Below are 24,010 nucleotides of genomic sequence, written 5' to 3' on the forward strand. Positions count from 1 at the left end.
TGCTATCTAAGGGAACAAAAGCTTCAACTATTGTCGATTGGCTCCAAGACAAATAGTCTACTGGTTTATTAGTCTCTCTGTACATAAATATGAAAGACACCCTCGACAAACTTTGCAGCTAATAAGTGAATCTGTTGGAAGTAAATTTGAAAAACTCACTTCCCTTCCCTTTTAACTCTCTTTTACAACCAAACATAGCCTAACTAAATCAATTCAGGTGTATTTTGTACTTTCACATAAAAAAGTAAACACCTATGAGACTCGTTATACAGGTATCATCTCAAAATTTTACACGTGATAAATGGAATAGAGCCATCAATATCTATGAGGCATTGATGTTCCTGCCAGGAGCTAAGCTTTTGGCACAGTATGATTGTTTCTCATTTCCCAGCTTCCCTAGCCCCTCTCTCTCTCTTCCAGCTTCCCTACCAAACACCGATTTTTTATCCCTTACTTGAGGTTGCTTGTGGTAAAAGACCAACGGAACTGCAAGCCACAAGGGAAGAATTAATAGTGCTGGTGGACTGGGTGAGAGAGTGTTGGGAGAAAGAAACCATACACTGGTACAGGTCGCTCTGAGTTTCTTGACAATCTAACCATTCTCTGCTCTCTATGTTCCCTACATTTTTTGGCAACCTAGACAACTTCTGCGTTCTCTCTATTTCTCTGCAATAGCCCCCTTCAGATACCCATTTTGATCGTTATCATCCGTCAGCAAAGAAATCCTCCTTCGGATACCCCATCAGCGTGGGTCGTGTATTATGTCCGCCACAACTCCCTTCAGAATTCAGACACCCATTTCACTCCCCTCAACTCGAGGCTACATAAGCAAAGCAAAGGGCCCCTTGCAGTGGTTGTGTGGAACTTTTGGACGGACCATGCCCCCTTTATGCACGGATTACATTCTCCATCGCTCAACTCACCTCAATTTGGATCTGAGAAGCGAGGAAAACGCTCATACTCAAGCTCAAAAAATGATATGGATCAGATTGGTCAAGTCTCGGTGGAGAATAAATGTGCACCTGGTGGATTGGGGGAGGGGAGATGCAAATAGTGGGTGTGGAGGTGGTAGCCGGATGGAGGGTGAGGTTAGATGCAAAGGGTCACAGGGAGGGAGTTGCAGGAGTGCTGACAGTGAGCAAGGGGTAGTTTAGGGATTTTGGTTTAAGAGGAGAAAGAGGGGTGGTGGTTTGCTTTTCTGGGGGGAATCAGAAAAAATGTTCAGGGTAGGGGAGTTTGAGTAAATACAAGGTAGTGTCACAAATTTCCCTAAAATGTAACAGAGTTATTCTGGAATTCTGATCACTTTCTACTCCCATGCTCCATCTGACATCCATCCACAGTATTTGAGCTTAATAGTTACTTCAGCTTACTTGCATTTCACAAAATTCAATCTAAGAGAGAGAGAGAGAGAGAGAGACTGTGCCACCCAAACAAACTGAAAAAGAGCCGTCTCATAAGCTCACTCCTTCGTAACTTAAAAAAAACATATACACAGCCACTTCAGCATCCGAATATGTACTATAAGTTGTAAGCAAGAGACAAGACACAGGGACTAGCATATTTGCACACACACTGGCACACATGTATACACACAGGCCTTGAAACAATAATATGACATATCGCGCCCAAGTGTGAGTTGACAAGCACAATTGAGGAGAATAATTCAAAAGAGAAGCTTACAAAGCTGGGAACAGCTGAGACTCACTACACCTCTTCCCGACCTTGGCTTCCACTCTTCAAAATGTTGTACTTGCAGAGAGGGCAAGTAGCATTGATGTACAACCACTTGTCTATACAGGTACAGTGAAAATGGTGACCACAAGGAAGTTCCCGCAGCTCAACTCCATCCTCATAGGAAGAAAGGCAAATGCAACATTCCTAAAAACCAAAGAGAAGCATTAATACCCTTTATGGGTTACAATTCAGGCAAAGCTTGAGTTCAGCCCAAGCCTAACCATAACAACCAAGCAATCAGACAACCTCTAAACCCACTAAATTGAACCCAACCCCATTAGTTTGATCCACATGCGACAAATTCTTACCCAAAAAAAAAAAAAGATACTCATGTAACAAATACAGGATCATAATTAAATAAGGCAGCACTGGACCAGCTATGTTTATTATTTGCATAAGCAAATCTGATAAGCCCAAAAGATTTACACCCAAAGACCCAAAACCCCCTTTTCACAAAGCTAATAGAATGTCAAAAGCAGTAAACATGCAATTCCGTAATTTAAAATTTGCATAAATTAAATTAGGGCTTAACACATTATCACCACGTTGGTGAAATTTGATTCTGTAAGTTTCATTTCCACCATGTGGCAACTCAGATGGGGGCTGAAATTTTGTAGACGAGAAGACCTCATTGTCCCCACTCACATGTTTTCAGCGCAATCAAATTGCCCACCTTGTGGAACAAACCATTAAAAATTCAGGACTACAAAAGAAGATGAATGCACATGGAAGAGTAGTCATTACATGGAACGGGAAATGATGGAATTTGAAGCTGAAAGTTGACGTGGATAATCCAGATCAATTCCTAGATATACAATGATCAGATCTGCCATCACTCTTCCATGTGACAGAATGAAAGCCACTGTTATGATGCATTTGTCACAATGTGCGGTGACAACTAGATTAACTTACTAAATTTAAACCCCAAGGTTTCTAACAAGCAGACATGCACCCTTTGCTTTTCAGGTAATATTGACTTCCCTTTATTTTCACCACGGCTCCATACATTTCAGGCAAAGCCATATAAAAGAAAAAAAAAAAACTTCAAGTAAAATTCCACTTTTTGTACTGATTTACCAGAGGATTTTCCTTTTAAACGGTCTTCGGAACCTAAAACAAACTGAGACCCCATCGCCAGTTAATCCTCATTTAAAAGTATTTATATGGCTTTTGTGACTTCCTCTAAATGTTGTTTACACCCCAGGGTGGTTTCAGCCCATTGAATTAACATTATTGGGACAAATATGCCTGTTTTGTATGTTAGTATGCTAATGGGTGGCAACCTGACCCAGTTATAATTCTTAAAAAAGGGCAATTCATCCAAATTTTGCACCATTAAATTGTTACAAAATCATTCCAGAGTAAATGGTAAGAAAATAAGATTTTAAAAGTCAAGGGTGCCTTCAATTTTTTCTTTGTATATATATATATATATATATTTGGTGCCAAGGGTGCCTTCAATTAGGGATTACAAAATTTAACAGACCTATCCAACCAATTCTTTTCTGTGTGCTCAGATTTGGTCCAGACTCCAGAATTAAAATCAGGTCACATTCACGTTTGAGAATTCAAACTAATCAATGCAGTTTGTGCAAATTTTAAACATAAAGTTATAACAAATTATATGTAGCTTAACTTTAAAACTAAGCACCTGTTTACTTGGTCAGAGCTTTATCATTTGATTATTGTTTTTTAATATCAAATCTTCAAAGAACAAGTCATGTATTACATATATTCTTAAGTTATATTTAATAACACCACCTTATGTGCTGATTATACTTTACAGATGATGCAAAAATGGGGTCAGACACAGATATTGAATTTGGGAAGGACATGGGGATATGTTCTCATCCAGACTGGGTCCGAATAGTCAAGAGATCATGTCTGACACAGACCAGGATTTGTCTGAGTTTTTGCCACCCGATTAGTAATTGAGAATTACCTAGTGGAAAAGTATATATTAGTAGTGAAACCAGACAAGTCAAGTGTAATTCTGCAATATGAGAGGGAGCAAGCCCGCCTGTGAGAAAAACTAGGAGGACTTACTGTAGTTTATCTTTTAGAATTGCACACCTGTGTTCCAATAACAACTAACAGTCACTGTCACTATTAGGTGGCCCAGTGCATCAAACCAGCACCACCACCGTCTCATTTTAAGCCCAGCCAAAATTGCATTTAAGTATTATTTTCCAAATTTTAGTCAGTTACCCATGAAAAATTATAGTTCAATTTTTATCTTTAATAATGTCTTCATGAGACCAAAGGAAAATTGTGAGGTTGACAAAATACAAATGCAATTCCATAAATTCTGAGCAGAGCAACTTACAGCATCCTCCAGTGAAAGAACATGTTCAATAGGTGTTTCAGCATCACATTCAGTCATTATTCCTCCAAAAGGTCCTTGTATCTCACCACTGAGTTTCTCATAATCACCAATCCTCCGGAATCTGTATTTCGGTAGTTGCTCAATGTCTTCCTTGGATGCACCTTCCTGTTTTCATATAGAAGGTCCAGAAAGTGATCAAGGAACAGCAAGGATAAAATATTAGAATTTAACTTGAAGCTTCGTCACACATTTGAATCAGGTAATGTGACTGACATGCCAAATTGACAAGGTATACCAAGCAGTGGATGAATACAGCACTCCATTTTCAAACACCATCAAACTACAGCTCTTCTAGCATATTCTTAATGGAAAGAACAAAAATGGAACTGAAAGTGCTCAATCAAGGTTCTAAAACTCGGGAACGGTCATGGGATCAATCAAGGCCAATACCGTTCCAATGCTAATCTGGATTGGCCTGGATCAGACCGTATCAGACAGACCTACCCCTTTTTTTTTTATCATTTTTTATTATGATTTTACCCTTGGGCCATACCGTATCAGGATTGGAAAGGTCAGGATCGGGGATTGGTCAAGGCTGATACAGTTCCGATCTGGCCGATGCTGACCGATCCAATCCGAGTTTTAGAACCACGACTCAAATTGAATTCTCACTTCTCAGTGACCCTTTTCAGCCCATTGCTCCACTCCCAACGCCTCATGTAAGATGAATTGTAATTCTTATAATTAAATCTCATTTTCTTGGAGGTCCCGATATCAGCTTCTAAGGCAACCCCCATCATATTATATCTAGTAGAGTCACTAAACAGACCTAGCTGACAAAAGTGTGGAGCAGGTGTATGAGCAGATGCAGGAGCTTGTGGATACAGCATCAAATTTAAAAACCTCCAAACTTTGAAAGTGGCACTTTAGCATCTCACAGATGTGTGTGTGTGTGTGTGTTGGAGAAAATGCAGGAGCTAGTGTGGGAACATCATCAAATTAAAAAACCTCCAAACTTTGAAAGTGATGCTGTAGCATCTCACAGTGTGTGTGTGTGTGTGTGTGTGTATTTCAAACAAAATCACAAGTACAAAAAGGAATTTATTTCATGTCATCACGCATTACCACAAATGATCTATCTGTAGCTTCTCATGATGTATTTCCAAAAAAAAAAAAAAAAATCATTTTATGTCTCATCAATGATCTATAGATAGTTTTGACTCTCTTATGATGACTTCTTGTGTAAAATATTTGTAAATGAGACTTACAAACAAAGAGATTGAGCGACAGAGAGAATGTTCAAAATGAAATGAGGAAAAAGAGGAAGAGGGTTGTCATCGTTAAAAGAGCAGATACATTTCCAAAGTTGAAAATTCACACACATTCAAAAAGAAGTAAAATTATGAAAAGCACCTCCCAAGCTTCTATGGAGGCGTAAGTAGGTACTTAGGCAGGTTGAGGTCGAATTGGGCTGGTTGATGCCCTTTGTAACCCAAAACCACCCAACCCCACGCTGAAAAAATGCAAAGAAAACCTGAGTTATATATATTTTTACACATTTTACATTCATCTTTATATGATGATACTAAGCTGCTACTATGGATCCTATACATGCAAGTAGTGGGAAGTTTATTAGCTTGGAGTTAAGTTTATAAGGAAACGATGAGATAATTTTAGTTTTAGGCTTTACATGTTGGATGATGGTGTTCATCTCAATGTATATAATCATGCTTCTTTCATTGCCACAGTCCGCAATATATTCTATAAAAATTGAGAAAACTGCTTGGACCTAAACTAACACAAGGAAACCTAAGCCCAGATGTCAGGTGTGAGCATAAATAATTTTGATTGCTAAGTGCTCGGGCTAAATAATCCCAAAGACAAGGCCAAGTTGGACTTGAGCTGGGCTGGACTTATGTGCAATGTAGACTAGGGTAGGGAGTCTAACCAAGTCTCAACTATAGGATCTTTTTATCAGAAGAACAACCAGAATAGAACAACAATACAAACAGATCAGAAATAATGAAGAAATCAGTTCTGGAAATTAGGCTGTCAATTCCAGAAGTGAAGGATTCTGAGACCAAAATATAATCAGATATGAAGAGACATAACAGGTACTAATATGGAGTAAGAACAGGTCATAAATCATGAATAAACACCATAGGAAACCAAGGAAATCAGATTCAGTTTATCGATTCCAAATCTGGGCAGAATAGGTCACTAGAGACAAGATTAGGGAGATTTTGACAAACTCCCAATTGGCTGGTCAAAATTGGACCAGACTTGGGTCGAGACTCAAACAAGTATGGGGGAAGGTTCGACCTTGATTTCAGCCAAAACTGAGGGCTGAAAGTGGTTCAGGGAAAAGGGAACCAATTAGGAAACTAACGTAAAACTGGGCAGAACTAAGGAAGAAGATGGATTCAAATACCTGTAAAAAAGTTGCAACAAAACTAAAACCTTGAGTACTTGAGAGGAGAAGAAGATAAGCAAAGGAAGAGGACCTCTTGGGCTTTACACCGCAAAGAGTCAATTGGATCAAACACCAATTCCTTCAGCCTTGATCAAGCACAAGACAAATCTTCATGGAGAAGATACTAGTAGCAGCCATTAATTCTTCATGAGAGGTTACTTTGACAATAAACGACCTACATATCATAAACACTCAAGAGATTCACAGAAGGTCAAGCTTGACCTCAAGGAGTAGGATGGTAGGTCTCAAGTGTTTTCTGATTGTATAGCTGCATTGGATAACTACTTTGACTACTATGACTTATCTGATGAACGAAAAATTAAACTAGCTCAAGGTAAGCTAGTTGAGGCTGCTCGTGATCGGTGGAGAACCTATAAGCATGAACTGGAGGATCGTGGTAGAGAACCTACTACATGGGAGGAGATGAAGCAAGAACTATCTGACAAGTACATGCCACGTAACTTTAAGGCTCGCATACAAGACCAGTTGAACTCTCTTCGTCAAGGGAATATGATTGTGGCAAAGTATATGAACAAATTTGATGCACTTTATTCTCACACAGGCATTAAGGAGAATGAAAGGCAATTACTTTCTCAGTTTCGACTGGGATTGCGAATAAAATTAATAAGAGAATTGGTGTTGCTAATGTATATACAGCGAGAGATTGCTTTGACAAGGCTCTTCGACCAAAGGAACTTATACCACAGCAAGGTAGAAGGTTTGATTACCAAGCTGAGGAGGTCAAGAAAAAATTTTCAGCCACTATACCTAACACTTCAACACCCCCAAAAGCCACAACTCCTCTATGTGAAGTGAAGATACCTCTATTCAAACCAAAATAACTTAAAGTCAAGGTTCACATTGAAGAGATAGTTCTTGAAGCTTCAAAGACAAAAGGTCAAGAGATAGAAGATTCCACTGAAGAGTTCTACATTGAAAAGAGCATAGTAAACAAGACTGAAGTTGTGGAAGATGCGGTAGTGATTGAAAGAACTCCACAACAAGTCTTTGAGATTCATGATGAGAATAAAGAGTTTGTTCCAATCCTTGATGAAAAGGTTACCAACGTTGATGACTCTATGCATACAATATTCACAGTCAGTATCGATTCAAAAGTCGAACATACAGAGTTTGTTATACCATCATGGTTCTTTGAAGAGAAAGCTTCATGCCTTGAAGACTACATTCCACAATTTTACAAGCAACCAGAATTTTGTTTGGGAATGGTCAAAGCTACTGCTGACATGTTGTTTCCCCCTCATCACTGCAAAATTCGAGGGCGAATTTTTTCAAGATGGGGAGAGTTGATGCAGATTAATCACCAAAAGTAGACTTATTTTATTAGGAATAAGCCTAGGATTGAGTTCCATACATGTTGGGCCTTTGATCCCATGTGTTTTAAGTGTAATAGACCACTTTTATGGGTCTAAAAGGGGGGCTCTAAGATTGAGTACGGGATTACTAGTTAGTCTCCTTTTTCATTAGTTTTCTTTTTTAGTTGGGCATTGGTGGGGTTATTTAGTTTATTATTTAGTTTTAAATCCAGTTTATTTAGTTTCTCATTTCAGTACTTTTAATTCCTAGTTTCTATTTCCAGTTTCAGTAACTAGAGGACCTTCTATTTTGTAAGTTTCTATTTCAGTTTTTGGAAACTAAAGTTAGTTTCTATTTTATGTAACCCCCATCACTATTATAAAGAAAGAGAATGCTCATTAGTACCCCAAGATTGATGAATAAAAAAAAGAAGCTTGCTGCTATGTCTCTACTGGAACTGCTGCGTGTTTGATCACAGTGGAAGGGACTGGTGTTTGATCCATTCAACTCCTTGCGGTGGGAAGCCCAAGAGGATCTACTACAAGTGTTTTCTTCTTCTTCGAGTGTTTTCTCTCTTCTTCAAGGCTATTTACAAGGTTATTTTATGGTTCTACAAGCTAGGTAACAGATCTAGTCTTTTCTTAATTTCTGGTTCTGGAACTCCCAGATTTCTTCTATTTGATCCTTCACTGATCAGACAACCCAGCCACCTGATGAATCTCATCTTCTGGTTGAGTATGATACCAAATGAGAGGATGGTTCGATCCTAATTTGGAGGACATCAGACCAGGGATTTGATTGTTATGAAAATTTTCCCTATGCTGGCCGATTCTGGTTAGTTCAGATTCTGTCCAGAAATTTGAGTCGATCTGTTTTGAATATTTGCTGATTGGTTGCTGGTTTATTCTTCATTGTTTTAGTCTCGTTAGTTGGTGATTTAAGTCCTAAGGGTTGCTACTGATTTGACCCTCAATAGTATTGCCTATTGGAATCGATAATAACCTGCTGGACTATGATATATTATTCTGATTTTTCTGTAATGTTGATGGGCTGGTTCTGGTTGTTCTTTGATTTAAAAGTTCCTGCAGATTGAGTCTTGGTTAGACCCCTATCCTAGTCTACATTATTGTGTCATTTTTTGTTAGAGATGCCCCAATACTTTGGAACTGCCATCCCAATTTTGGGCAAATGCCAATTCATGACAGGTCTCCCACAAAACTGTGGGACCCATAGTTGTCAAGGCCGCCTAAATGAGGTTTGGGAAACTATCTCCTAAGTGTAAGGTGCAACACGTATTTATGTCAAATATCGTTTAATATTTCAATTATTTAAAAATTATTCATAAATAAGCAAATAACTCCTATTTGAATCCAATAAAAATAGTTTAAGAACCAAATTCCAAAAAGATAGAAAGTCAACCCCCCAGTCTTATAACAAAATTTGGATTTTTTGTTGTAAGAGTGATTTTCAACTTTCAAATGTGTGGGTTTTTCTCAATTCTGAAATTTTCATAAATATTATCATCGTAAAACATTGCTTAAAACAAAAGTGCGGTAAAATAATCTTTTTGTTTGATGTCCATAAAATTATTATCATTAAGTCGACTTTAACAGTATTATGCACTTTACAATAAGTGTGACCGGAATATAACTTTGTCATTATGACTTAGATTTAAATAATCTTAGACTTATTGGAAAGCTGGTTTTGTGCTGTACCTAATTCAAAAGGTCTCATGCAAAAATAAAATCATTTAATTAGACAAATTTATTAGAGAACAAGAACATTTCTCTAGGTGTTGATTTTGATGACTTGATGTGGTTTAATGTTGATTTTTGATGACTTTGTGGCTTAATGTTGATTTTATATGACTTGATGTCGCTTAATGTTGATTTTTTTTATGATATAAGGTATATGTAGCATACTAAATAATGTTAGAAAAGAGAGGAAATGAAAAATAACACTTGGGCAACGCCTATGCAGGCACTTTGTCACGTAAGCGCTTAGGCACCCCTCCACCACCTTGTCACCTTGACAGCTATGGTGGAACCCAAATCAGCAACCCCTCCACCACCCCCCCCCCAAAAAAAAAAAAAAAAAAAAATAGGTTAGCCGGTGACTGAGTAAACTATTGCATTGAGTTGAACAAGACAGGCTCATAGAAGACATCTCAATCGGGCCTAATATAGTCTTTTACATTAACAACTCATAAATGTCAATACACTATATTTTATAAAGAAAGCCACATTCAGGTGTGATGCCTACAATCTCTCTTTAAAAATGCCCACCTTCTACAAACTGCGGACTAATCCAGCTAAATATAAGATGTTTGTTGCGTGAAACGGATTTATTTATAAAGCATAGCCGCTGCTTTAAGTTGTGGGTAGAAAAGCAACCCACTTAGGATACAGTGGGTCAAGATTCAGGAACAACTTGATGGCTGGAAGGAAAAGCTCCTGTGCAAAAGTAGCACATGTACACTCTAATCAAATGCATACTGAACAACCTGCCCACTTTCTATTTCTTACCATCATGCATTCCAACCTTAGATGAGGATAGTATCATGAAACTTGTGAGGGAATTCTTGTGTAAAGGATCAATTGATGAACACAACAAATCACTGCGGACGGAAATCTGATCTGTCAGCCAAAAGGTGAATAAAGGCCCGAGTATAAGGTCAATTGAAGTGAAAATAATACCTTATAAGCCAAGCGTAAAGGAGATATGGTCGAAACAACCCAGCAGCTTTGGAGAATAATTATACAGAGTGGATATGGGAATCATCGGTTCATCCCCATAATCTGAAATCTCTTGAAGTTTGATTACCTAGATTCAGCTTCTTCTTCTTTTTTTTTTTTTTTTGGGGGGGGGGGGGGGAGGGGGGTGGGTAGGGGAGCCTTGAAGATGTCTGAATAATTCAAGGAGAAAAAAAGAAGCAGTTCAAAACCAAAAAAAAGAGAAAGATCTGTTGGATATTCTGGTTTTCCTTAAAAAAGAAGATTGTGGGAGATTTAGATAGGATATTCATTTCTTCATTATTAATTTATTTTCTTTTCATGTTGATTTACTTTATTAGAGCCCAATCTGTAACAGATAACTCCCATTACTGCACATGTATGGATGGTTTCCTTAATTGAGTTAAATTCAAATTTACGGGGAGATTATGAGTTTTTATTTTCTTATTTATATGGGCGTAACACATTCAAGATATTCATATTTGATAACAAAGTACCAAGTTGAAGTTTCTCAAGGATGAGTGTGGTGCAAATGCAGGCCGTGTGGCCTTTTAACCTTCTTTGTTCTATTAAAGAAAAATAAAAAATAAAGTTGTTCCATTGTGACCCGGTGGTCATAGGTTCAAGTCAGGAAACAGCCTCTTCAATCTTCATGAAGCATGGTAAGGCTGCATACACTATGACCCTCTCCGAACCCTGCAATGGCGAGAATCTCGTGCACTAGGTGCACCCTTTTTTTTTTTTTACAGTGATACTGTCGAACCATGACCGGTTCGATCTCCGTCACTCTCATCCCTCTTTCTTTATCCCTGAAACTTTGTGTACAAATTCTCCTTCCTTAGGTAATTCCAGCCTTAGAACCTCGGCCCTCACAACCTTCTAGCAAGTGAGAATCCAACTGAAACAAGGACTAATTCTTCCCCTTTCCACTATGTTTACTTACATAGGTTTGGATCAATTATGAGCCACCTGAACAAAAAAAGACAAAGCAACCCAAAACACAAGGCTCACCGCTACTGCAGGGTCTGGGAGGGGCACATGTACGTAGCCTTACCCCCTACTTCACAAGAGAGTTGTTTCCAAATAAACCCCAATTATAAGCAAGCAGTGGCAGTACTATAATTAAATGGACAATGAAGGACCAATTGGTAGGTAAATAGAATAAAGGTCGCAAAGGAGATTTATATTTACAGATTAGGGGCAGACTAAGAAAAAATAAAATAAGGGGCAAGCTAGAAATAAGGAAGAAGGGAAGGGTGGTTGTGGGAAAACAGAATTAAAGGTTTTAATATATAATTAAAAAAAAAAAAAATCTTCTTCAACCTATCGACCAAGAGAGTTACGGTAGAACAGAAAACGATTCAGGTGAGATTCCTCCTACACCAGTAATCTGTTTCACATGAGATTTCAGGTCAAGGATCCTGACCTACTGCCCTACCAAATCCAAGTCATAACAGTTCAAACAACCAACTTGATGCATAAGATCCAAACCTCTGAAAGAAAACCTAGCAGAGAGGGGAAGAATCAGTCCCTATTTCAGTTGGATTCTCACTTGATAGAGGTCGATAGGGCCAAGGCTCTAAGGCTGGAACAGCCTAGGAAAGGAGAACTTGAACCCAAAGTTCCAGGGATAAAGAGAGAGGGAAGAGAGTAACAGAGATAAAAACAATCGTGGTCTGACAGAATCCCTGTAGCAGTAACAAAAAAGAAAAAAGGAAGAAAAAATAAGGGAGAAGAAAGGGAAAAGGTCACATGGCCTGCACTCACAGTGAGAGAAACTTCAATTCAATTACTTCATTATCAAATCTGAAAATCTCGATTGAGTTACATCCATATAAATCAGAAAAAGACTCATAATCTCACCCTAAACGGTGCAAGAAATACATCAGTATGGGAGACCCTTGAGGTAGATGAAGAAGCTGAGGGGAATTCAGGAAAGAGGAAAATGTCAAGAGAGGACAATAAGACCTCCGAATGTAAGAGGCAGCGTTCGGAGTGAGACTGTGTTTTGAGATTAACTCAACTAAGGAAACCCGGGCCATATGTATGTTGTAATGGGAGTAACCCGTTACAAATTGGACTCCAATAAGGTAAAATGACAAGATAAGGAAATAAATTAATAATAATAATGAAACAAATATCCTAACCAAATCTCCCACAATCTTGGTTTTTAAGGAAAACCAAAATATCCATTGGAACTCTCTTTTTTGTCTGTGAACTGCATCAATTTCCAAAATACGTTATCAAATGGAAGAGGAAACAGGATCAAAATTTCCCTAAAGCATTCAGTATAATGACCAAACCTGAAAAGACATATATACAGTTTCGAACAGGATGGCTTTGGATATGGACAGGCTTCTACTTTTGTTGAAATTATAATGAGGTATTTATATGGAATACAAGATTATGAAGCATCCCAATGATTGACAGCCAGACCAGCTGTTAGAATTTCCCAGTAGAATCAAACAGGTACTAATTGGGGGGATTGCTACAGACAACAAAGTTCGGAACATAGTACAAGATCTCCCCGAGATCTCGGAAATTTCTCAATTTCGAGAGATCTCGAGACGAAACGTCATTCGAGATGCAAATAATACAATATCACAACCGAGATTTCCGTAAATCAGAGAAATCTCAGTAAAATTGTTGCTATCTCAACTAGTTTGACCCAATCTCGATTATCTTTACTAGTTTTGGCCTATTTGTGAAGAAAACCACCCCATCTCATATTTGCTCCCTTTTTTGGCCAAATATTACCCAAAGAAGCTTTGAAGAAGAGGATTTGTTGCTCAACAACAAAAGATTTTGTAATTCAATCAGAGAAACTTGATTCGCCATCATTAACAATATATTGGTTATGAACCGGCCCACCACTTGTTTCAATACTATGAGTCTAGGACTCCAGGATGTGGCTTAATGTTGATTTTTTATAATATAAGGTACATGCATATAGTATACAAACTAATTTTAGGAAAGAAAGGGGAAATAAAAAATAACACTTGGGCGCCTTGTCAAGGCATCCCTCCACCGCCTTGGGTCGTCTTATTGCATTGACAACTATGCTTATAGTCCCATAATATCATAGTGATGAAGGCTTGAACTACATGACGAGAATTTATGCCATTGTAGTAAATTATTTTATACATATTGCAAAGGTAGCAAGGGAGGAAATACAATTTAAGTTAATTGCATAATCCAAGTGTGTTCAGTAAAATCTGCCGAATTCCATACATTACAAATTGCAACATTTAAGTTAACAGAAAGCAATTGTCAATCAAATAGACGCACATAAACAAAATATACTAAAAGCCCAAAAGTAGAAAATACAAGCAGCAAGTCAGCAAACAACAGCAACAAAGGTGACATACCTGATCTGCAACCGCATACAGGATTGCAATAATACATGGAAGACAGCAGCAAACAGCAATACCAATCACGCATGCGAGGGCCACACAAAAAACGACAAAGAAAACATCAAATGCAAGGAAAATTATGCAAAGCCTGCAAAACAATATTAAAGGATCAGAAGAAAGTAACAAGTTTGAAAAACAATAATCGGAATTAAATATTCGTACGAACCAATAGAGCTGTGGAGAACTATGAGTCAAATCTTGGCCACCGGCAGATACCCAGTAGAATCCAATAATCCACCATATGAAAGAAAACATCGTATTTGCAGATTCCAGATGCTTTGCAACGCTGTTGGTGAAAAAAATGGAAAGAAATAATGAAAGACAAATAGTTAGAAGATAAGTAAAATGTACAAGTCTAAGCATGAGATCATTTTCCCACTATACTAACTACAGAGGCAAAAAAATGTCAGAACAAATTGCCGAGGTATATGTAGTTTCTCAGAAAAATGTTCCTTTCAAAATTGACGGCTAACTTATTTAAAAACTCTCAACAGCATCTCTCAGGCGATCAGCAATAATACCAAAGTAACTATGAAATTCATGGAGACTCTTAATGACGAAAATGGTTCAAGGTAAACAAAAAAATGAGTGAATCGACAAAAATTATATTTGGCAGCCACACCTGGTCCCTTCCTCGTCCTGATGCGGCTCTGAGGCATACTCACCATACTCGCCAGCGTCCCCTGCATCCTCCCGAGAGCTTGAGCTCAAAGTCCCACTACTCCTATCTCCATTACGCTCCGAGGATATTAATCGCCGCTGGGATGGGTTGCGACGCCTATACTCAACGATAACGCAGACAATGTGCAGCACGCATTGCAGAGCATACCCCACAACCCAGAGCCTCAAAGGCATAGAAGGGGACTCGTTTCGGCTCAAAATAAGAACAGCAGCAGCGACCACTACGAACGCCAAGTTCCAAATGATATCCAGAATAACAACGGGTCTCGAATAAGCCCAATCGCTCTGTCGTTCTTCCAACTGCTCTGCAGCCGTCTCTCGCACTAACATCGACGGCTCCCTCATCATCCGTCGACTGCTCGCTCTACGAAGGAAACGAGCTGCTCCGCGTAAACTTGGTCCTCGACCAAATCGACGACTTCGATCATCATCCCGACTTCCTCCAGAATTCCCAAGTAAAGGTGTTGAATCTACAAGATTTTCTTGGGAGGGACTCACGGACATCGTCGACGCCATCTCCGACTTTCCCACTTCAATTCACAAAGCTGAAACCCTAATCCAAATCAATCCAACGATTCTTCGAGCCACTTGAATTCAATCCATAAAGATCCAACAGGGGGGAAATTATTTCTCAGAATGGATTAAAAAAAAAAAATTCCAGAGAAGTAGTAAAGATCAGTTGAAGAGTGTAGGCTGGTAAACGAAGATCTAAAAAAAACAACCCAATTTAGACATAGGGGGTGGGTTACGATGAGGAAGTGCAGTTCGGGTGATTTCGAAGGGAAGACAAAAGCATTTATTGCTATAATAAGGAAAGGTGATGCCACTTGCAGCGCGGTTGCTACAGATACAGAGAACGCAATAAACCGGTTTTACGAACACGTGTCACTGGGCAAGAGCGGTTCTACCCATCACTCTTCTTCAGTGGTAATCAGTTGGCAGAATTCCCGCATTCTACGAAAGGTAAACCGGGAACGGGACCGGTTTACATCGATATCCAAGGATGCACTTTGGCCCGGGCATTGGTGCAGAGGCCAAACTATTTCTATATGGGAAGAGTAGTTACCAAAAAAACATAATATGGGAAGAGTAACGTCACCGTCCGCGTTCCCATTGTCCAGACACGGTTTTAGGGTGTCTTTTCATAATCTCCCTGGAAATCAATGACTGTGTTTGAGCGTAGAGAGCACAGGTGGGCAGCGATCTTTTGGGAGCATAAGTCAATTAGAGCATCCGTGGAAACATCAATAGGAGTTAAATCTTTATTTCACAGGGGTAAATTAGTCATTTTGTAGATACTTATATTTAGGCCCAGGAGCCAACATGCTCATGGACTGGACAAGCTTCTTCTTCCTACATACATAGGGGAAAAGAACACTCACGCTATGTAGCCATGCATCAATGCCAGGCCAACGAGGGATAATACATGGTCAGCAAACTGAGTGGGCTATTTGGTTTCATAGTGGGTGGAGGCATCATTTTTTACACCCTTCATGTCTTTATTATTGGATGAGGAAAATGAGAGGTCTCAAACTTGAGACTTCCCAAGGGCTAGTGGTGTCAATCGGTCAAGCGGGGATGATCTTAGTTGGTCCTAGTTAGGCTTGACCATTGGAAAACCATATGCCTTGAACGCCCGTTTAAGTAAACAGAACTAGCTTTGGGGGGCATGATATCGTTTATAATTGGGTTTGTCAATGTTGGGCTTTAATCGGACTACCTTAAATTGGCCTTAACTGAACTACGGATATATTTAAGTCTAAACGAGTTCAAACAAGCTCTAAATATGTTTACCCTAAAATTATTTTATTAAATGAATTGAAAGCCCAAAATTGTTCTATTTGAATATTAAATCACTATAGTATTATACAAAAAAATCATCATAGTATGAAGTGATGCAAATTTTTAATAAAGAAGGAGAAATGATATGAGATTATGGATGTTATTTGATAAAGGAGATTGGGCTCGGTCAGTTACAATGAGTCGGTTCAAATTAAACATATAGTCGATTGGTTCAATTGGACGCCTAACGGGCTAACGACCTGCACGTTGCACTATAAAGGACCATTTAATAAACGTATCGGGCTTGAGGTTTATTTATCAAGTCAATCCAGATTGGACCATAAACATGAGCTTAATCGGACTGCCAGTGTGGACTTAGAATTGAGACCCCAACCGGGCCTAGGCTCTAGTACTACCCTAGCATCAAGCCAATTGCGCCAGCAGCTGTCCTCTAGTAGTATAACATATATAAACCATGTTTCAGCTGTACGTTTCTTTTGAAATATCACGACTTATCGTTGCCTATCGGTTTCCCTCCAATTTTAGGTCCGCCGGTGGGTTCCCGGGGCTTGGAAATCACATTGTATGGTCTGGGACACTGTGATTGGCCTTCGCATTGGCTCAGGGGCCACACGATCAGACAGCGATCGAACAGCGTTTGGGTCTTAAACTCTTAACGCGACTGTGCGACGAATCCAACAATGGCAGCTTCTTCTTCTTCTTCAACATCAGGAAGCAGCTACGATGTCCCATGGGTGGAGAAGTACAGACCCAACAAAGTAGCCGACATTGTTGGGAACCAAGATTGCGTCTCGAGGCTTCAAGTCATCGCCAGAGGTGGCAACATGCCCCATCTCATCTTGTCCGTAAGAACCATTTCAATTATTCGGTTCCTTTCCCCTTATTACACTCCAAATCCCATAATCTCCAGTTATCTTGATCGATTTCCCTTTTTTTATTTTTTTTTGTTTGTTCTTAATTCCCGGCTTTCTTTTAATCCAAATGTAGTTGTTACTGTCAATGTTTGTTTAATCTCCCAGAATTCAATAGAACAATCAGATGAGGTTCTGCAACATTTTCCTTTTTGCATTTTTTAGGGTCCTCCAGGAACTGGAAAAACAACAAGTATTTTGGCCCTTGCGCACGAGCTACTGGGAGCAAACTGCAAGGAGGCTGTGCTAGAGCTCAATGCATCTGATGACAGGCAGAATTAACTGTTCATAAGCTTTTTCTTTTTTTCTTTCTTTTATTCGTACACAATCCAAAGAAACCCAGCATTGTGTTAACTTTTGTTTAGGATTTTACTATTTTCGATTCTTGTTTCAGGGGAATTGATGTCGTTAGAAACAAAATTAAGATGTTTGCCCAAAAGAAAGTAACTCTTCCCCCTGGAAAGCACAAAGTAATCATTTTAGACGAGGCAGACAGGTGATGATGCAATTATGTCGACTTTATTCCTCTATTTCCTGAAGTGATATTTAGGTCTTTAGGTCTCTCTTTATCCTCCCCCCTCACCCCCTTCTTCCAAAAATATAAAAAAGCCTTCTATATTGCTTACTCATTTATATGGAGACTGTTCAGAATTTATGGGTTTTTATTAAGTAAGCCTAATGACATATACTGGTTCAATGTCTGTCTTGGAACAATTTCAGTATGACATCGGGAGCACAACAAGCTTTGAGGCGGACAATGGAAATTTATTCAAATTCCACGCGTTTTGCTCTTGCATGTAATATGTCTTCTAAGATAATTGAGCCCATTCAGAGTAGATGTGCCCTTGTTCGCTATTCTAGATTGTCAGACCAAGAGATTCTTGGCCGTGTTATGATAGTCGTTGAAGCTGAGAAGGTAGGCAGTCTTTATTTTGTTATTTATTTTTCTGCTGTACTAATATTCATGCGCTAGCATAGGTAAGCAAGTAAACAACCATTTAGGAGCAGTGTACTTACTTGGATATGATTCTTGTCACATTGGATATTTGCATACGCACAACTAAAATATGTGGATGTGATCCATGTAAAAGGACCATAGGTGGATGTGATTTCTTTTCCAGAAACAGCATTCAATGAAAGATATGATACATTACTTTTGAAGTGTTCCATAGCTCATCGAAGCTCCATGCTCCCATATAAACTTTTGAGGAAACCAGCAATTGACTGGATTTGGTTTGGGCAGATTTGGTTTTGGGCATGCTCATCTTCTTTCATTTTGGGGAAATTTAAGTACCCTCTTTTTTGTTTCTTAAACTGAGTCTTCCCTTGTTTTCCAATATCACTGTCCTTCCCTTAGGTTCAGTTTTAGAATCATGTACCTCTTCCCTTCAATTGAAACTACTGAGATTTATTCAATCAAAGCAGCTGATGCCCTTCTAGAATAACGTTAAAGGGTATTGTTGAATGCGGCTTAGTGGCTAAGACAAAAGATACAATGGGAAAAAAAGAGACGTGGACTAGAAATTCTTGGGTTATATTCTTTAGGGCAGGTTTTAAGATTAGATGAAAGAGATGGATCATATGAGTGATACCTAAGTGCACATGTACTCACTGCAACTTAAAGGATTTAATGAAAGACAAGGCATGATTCAGGTTCTATAGTTTCAATATACAGATTATACCATCATCTTTGGTGAAGCTTTTGAGAACTCTAAATTGAGATTTTCCAATATCTGAGAATTAAGATCTCCAAGCTTTTACTTTGCTTTCCAAAAGGCCCACAATTCCAGGCCTATGAAAATTTTGTGTCCTTTTCGTGCTCTGTTGGTGGATAATATCTCCATATGCAACCTAAGACAACTCATTCATGCTTGCAACTTGCTCTCTACTGTTGACATTTTACACACAAGGAATGCAAGGAAGGTACAGAAGCCCAATTGAGGAGAGAGCTGGGTCGAGCTTACTTATTCATTTGCATAGTTTATCTTCATGTTTTCATTTATTTCCCTCAATTGCTTGTTTCATTTATATTTTTCCTTTTTTTGTATATTTTTAGTTACTTTACCATTCCTACCTGTTCATAGACTAGTTTAATAATTCTCCTTAATTCATTCCTCCGATCTTCAATTTTTATTGGTTCTCTCATCTTCTTGAATTTTCCATAAAAAATTCAATGGTAATCAAGAAAATTGATTGATAACTGATTTTTTTTTTTATTGTTTTGCTATTTCTCCATTTTTTTTCTAGAGCTTCTAATCCCTGATTTTAGTGATATTTTTTTACACAGCGAGTTATGCTTTTTTTTCCCTTCCTTTCTTCTATTCTTCTTTTCTTCTTACATGCTTCTCTATTTAAACTCAGATTTGCAAGAAGAAATCAGTTTCAGCAGTTACGTAACCAGAATTAGAAATTCATGTATGAAGAGAGAAGAGAATTAGAAGAAAGTAGAAGAATTAGAGTGAAATATCAGAATTAGCAAATAAGAAGAATGAGGAAAGATCACGCCTTTTAAAAGCATAAGAAATCTGGTCTAGGATACCAATCCTGTTTGCACTGCTCAACAGTTACTCTTTTTTAGAAAAAGCTTCAATTCATCTCCAATGATAAGAGTGTATGTATAACCGTTTAAATTTCTAAACTGACTCGTAAAAGGACCAATTTTTGTGTAAAGGAGGTGGGTCATTCAACCTATTAGGCTATTACAGAGAATTAATTAATCATATGTTTTTGGTGCACTAGGTATGTTCTGATATATAAATATGTATAATAGGTTAGGTAGCATATTAGGACTATGATGTATTTATAATTGATTTTATTTTGTTTTCTTTTGGTTTTCTTATTTTTGTGCGCTGGTTTTAGCATGGTTCTTAGTTATTTAAATAATAGATTCTCTTATTTTTGGTTTCAATGGCAATTAGTAGCATACTGATAAGTTCATGGTTATTAAATGAGACTGGTGGAAATGGGGTGAAATTGGTGTTTTACACTACCAAGTTCCATAGCCTAGAAGTAGACTCTTCTTTCGTTAGTCACGAGATTCGGGGTTCTTGGCCTTGTACCCTAATTGAGATGGACCAGCATGGGAGCTAGCGTTTCCTGCTTGTTGCTATTGTTATGTTTGTTGCTTTTTTCCCCCTAATTCTGACACTGATTCTCGGTTCAAACGGTATAAGGTGTACCTTGACCATAGATCCTCGTAATACCATCCATAAGAAAGTTATGGTACTGTTTTCTTATAAACTGGCAAATTTCTTTATCATATGCTCAGCAGGGGGTGATGATCTAAAAAATCAGTGAAATTGTTGAAGAATTGATCTGTTTTTGTGACAAATGCAGGTTCCATATGTTCCAGAAGGCCTTGAAGCAATTATTTTCACTGCTGATGGTGATATGAGGCAGGCTTTGAATAACTTGCAGGCCACATACAGTGGTTTTCGGTTTGTCAATCCGGAAAATGTGTTCAAGGTCAGAATCTTGACTTCTCAACTTTTTGTTGTTGGTTAGCAATCTTTGCTGCAGCTGGGTTTGTTTTATTGGTTTCCAGGTGTGTGATCAGCCTCACCCCTTACATGTGAAGAATTTGGTCCGCAATGTACTTGAGGGGAAATTTGATGATGCCTGTTCTGGTCTGAAGCAGCTCTATGACTTGGGTTATTCCCCAACCGACATAATCACAACCCTCTTCCGGATAATCAAGAACTATGATATGGCTGAGTATCTGAAACTGGAATTCCTTAAGGTATGTACTATGTATATAAACTGCTAGCATGTTATAAATTCAGTACAGTGTACCTCACCACTGCCCAATATCTTTTTTGCATGAGTTCACAGGAAACTGGATTTGCACACATGAGAATCTGCGATGGAGTTGGCTCACTTCTTCAACTATCTGGTCTCCTAGCTAAGCTTGCTCTAGTTCGGGAAACAGCCAAAGCTACATAAGTAAATCTAAACTGAAAATTGAATTTGTTTGTAGCTAGACCTTTTGGATAATCAAAGATGTATATGGGATCATGAATTGGCATATGTATGTCGTGACATGTGGTTAGTTTTCATGCGAAAGAAAACCAAATGCAGGCAGGAAAGTCATGATACCTGTTCAAAGCTTTAAGTTCATGCTGTTGAAGTTGTATAACTGTTAGAGATCTTCCATCCTTGGTCCATTTTGCTTGGGTGATTGAGAATTTTGGATAATTATCAGTTAAAAGTAGAGAAGATAGCTCAGACATCAAAGACTAATCATAGTTTTGGAAAAACAGCAGTCGCTGCCAAAAAACAGAACGAAGGCGTATCAAACCAAATTAGCTAAATTTTCATGCATGGCACGTTACAGAGAATCTGCCTTCTCTTTTTCAGACGTTTCTAGTTGATGAGACAAAACCTACTCGCTAGAGATTCATCTATAGCTGTAATTAAAAATGTTATATGTTATTGGCAAGCAGAGATTTTGTAGGATCAACGGGTGATAGTGGGATGTGCCTATTCGAGCTCACAACCAGCAGACTGGAGTATTAATCTAGATAAGTTCGGTTTTGGCCTTTTCACTTCCTCCAGTTTCTAAAATAAATACCAAACTGAACTGAACTGGAAAGTATTTTGCTTGGTTTGATTTTTTTGGGACAGCTTTGATCGGCGGTCAGTGTGAATTTGAATTTGACACCCCTATTCCAATCCAAGCACTTCAAAATTGTGAAATTTATAGGGTGAAATATTATTTTCCCAAGGGTTTATTTCTTTTTTTCATGTCACAATGTATCCATTCTGTCACATGGACAAACGATGTAACCATTTCATGGTTGGATAGAGGATGTCGTCGAGATTACCCAAATATAAAATTTCAAAATAGAAGTCAATCAAATAATTCCCTTGTATTAATACTTCTCATAAGGTATCAGTAAAAATAGACAGTTCAACATAGAGAAATCCACGAAACTGAAGTAGATACTTTCAAGAGTTCTATGCGCCTTAGTTAATCATACAATCAACAGTTCAACTCCATCAGTAAGCAGAACAAAAGGCTTCCATGGCCATCTACTCTTTGTCTTTTGGGTGAGATATCTAGCTGCATTCGTCAGTGTAGAGGTCTACCTCTACCTAACTTTGTCTTTGTTCCTCATGTAATTCTTCTATGATGGTCTGGGACCTCTGCATCTTACAACAAAACAATAACAATAATCAAAGCCTTATCTCAACTTAATGAGACTGATTACATAGAGGTTTCAAGGAAGGACGAAGTAAGAATTAATTAAGCAAAATAACTATGCAAGGATGATCCTAATGGATCAGCCACCCATTATCATTTTCTTACAAAAGGAACACAATTTATCCAAATTCGTAAATTTCGAATGCTGAGCTTTAAGTACCTTGACCCTTAATTAAAACCTTTCACATAAACAACTTAAATTTTGAGTGTTCTTTCAAAAATATTCTTTCTAAATATAAATTAATTAAGCACAACCTATTTAACATTATAACTTCTACTATTATTCATAAACTTTCTGATTCCTCAAACCTTATTTACTCACGGGGCGTAGTTTTAGTGTATGGTATCTGATCGGTTCATATCAAACATTTTCACCTTCATATACAACAATATACCGTATTTTTACCATTTACTCAATCAGTATCGTATCACCGATATGCTGTCAATATCAGTATCAACTGATACTAATATCATATTATATTTTGACCATTTGACCCTCTATCCATACTGTATCACCGATCCAATATTGACTAGGAATCATTATCATTGTCGACAGATATCAATTCCGAAGACCCTACCCCTGATCCAAATCCTCTCCAACACTCCAACCCCCTCCCCAAGAATTAGGATCCTCCAACTCCCGGTTCCTCCAACTCTCTCCCAACCTCTCACATGCACGCAACCCTACATGCACATGTGAGAGATTGGGAGGGAGTTAGAAGAAAAGGGAGTGGGAGAAGATCCGGATCCCCTCCTCAACCCCTCCAGCAAGCTTCTAACAATTGGGAGAGACCTCCATGCACTTCAAGGGCTACCTAACTATGGGATGCACGTTGGAGGGGCCAGAGGCTGAAGAGGATCTGAGTCCGGCCCAGGACCAATCCGTTCCATAAATGTTTAAATTTGTCTTGAACTCTTGACCCATTTTGAAATGATCCACTCCGACATATTTTGGTGCCATCCGAATGGGATTTTTTTTGTCCTAAGACCTGTGATGGAAGCAGAAGGGTTGGACTAATCTGTGATGCCCAAGCTCAGAGCCCAGCACTAATCTCGTATAGGGTGCGGGGGCGAAGTCCTGCGGTACGGTTCTACCTGATCGATTATGACCCAATGGGTCGACCAGTAACATGGAGGAGTATATAATATACTATTGTCTTGGTGAGCAAACAGTTGTAATTTGGGTTTTTCAAGCTAGGGTTTCAAGGCGAGTTTTTTCACCGTTGTTTGGGTGTAATTTCTCTTCTATATGGTGAATCTTCTTCTTCTTCACCTAAAGACGTATCACACCACAACGATGTGTGAACCTCATTAAATCTCTGTTGATCTTTGCAATAACAATGAAGTTCAAGTTTATAATGCTCTCTAATTAATTAATGGAAACAGAAGCCTATCAAAAAAACAGAGGAACAGAAAT

The 24,010-nt window shown here is 38.4% G+C and overlaps 2 protein-coding genes across 2 annotated transcripts; one reads left to right on the forward strand and one right to left on the reverse strand.

Moving 5' to 3' along the window:
• Nucleotides 1-1,439: 1,439 nt before the first annotated feature.
• LOC122082390 (E3 ubiquitin-protein ligase At1g12760-like) lies at nucleotides 1,440-15,560 on the reverse strand. The gene is made up of 5 exons (XM_042649920.1): nucleotides 14,618-15,560; nucleotides 14,162-14,281; nucleotides 13,951-14,083; nucleotides 4,064-4,228; nucleotides 1,440-1,881 (listed from the first exon to the last, which is right to left on the reverse strand). Exons 1-5 carry the CDS (start codon nucleotides 15,190-15,192, stop codon nucleotides 1,708-1,710), a joined length of 1,167 nt encoding a protein of 388 aa, XP_042505854.1. The 5' UTR covers nucleotides 15,193-15,560; the 3' UTR covers nucleotides 1,440-1,707.
• A 1,400-nt stretch (nucleotides 15,561-16,960) lies between these two features.
• Nucleotides 16,961-21,540, forward strand: LOC122081405 (replication factor C subunit 2). The gene is made up of 7 exons (XM_042648525.1): nucleotides 16,961-17,324; nucleotides 17,556-17,662; nucleotides 17,785-17,886; nucleotides 18,111-18,306; nucleotides 20,727-20,855; nucleotides 20,935-21,129; nucleotides 21,222-21,540. Exons 1-7 carry the CDS (start codon nucleotides 17,160-17,162, stop codon nucleotides 21,330-21,332), a joined length of 1,005 nt encoding a protein of 334 aa, XP_042504459.1. The 5' UTR covers nucleotides 16,961-17,159; the 3' UTR covers nucleotides 21,333-21,540.
• Nucleotides 21,541-24,010: the final 2,470 nt, after the last annotated feature.

Source organism: Macadamia integrifolia, chromosome 6 (genome assembly GCF_013358625.1).
Source record: "Macadamia integrifolia cultivar HAES 741 chromosome 6, SCU_Mint_v3, whole genome shotgun sequence".
NCBI classification, from domain to species: domain Eukaryota; kingdom Viridiplantae; phylum Streptophyta; class Magnoliopsida; order Proteales; family Proteaceae; genus Macadamia; species Macadamia integrifolia.

Bases quoted from the DNA above. Each gene is read 5' to 3' on its own strand.
- LOC122082390 (XM_042649920.1), bottom strand. From the start codon at position 15,192: ATGGCGTCGACGATGTCCGTGAGTCCCTCCCAAGAAAATCTTGTAGAT. The intron at 14,084-14,161 runs GTTCGTACGAAT...ATTGTTTTGCAG, and splicing joins AGTTCTCCACAGCTCTATTG to GCTTTGCATAATTTTCCTTG. The intron at 4,229-13,950 runs GTATGTCACCTT...ATATGAAAACAG, and splicing joins TGTATGCGGTTGCAGATCAG to GAAGGTGCATCCAAGGAAGA.
- LOC122081405 (XM_042648525.1), top strand. From the start codon at position 17,160: ATGGCAGCTTCTTCTTCTTCTTCAACATCAGGAAGCAGCTACGATGTC. The intron at 17,663-17,784 runs GCAGAATTAACT...TTCTTGTTTCAG, and splicing joins CTCAATGCATCTGATGACAG to GGGAATTGATGTCGTTAGAA. The intron at 17,887-18,110 runs GTGATGATGCAA...GAACAATTTCAG, and splicing joins ATTTTAGACGAGGCAGACAG to TATGACATCGGGAGCACAAC.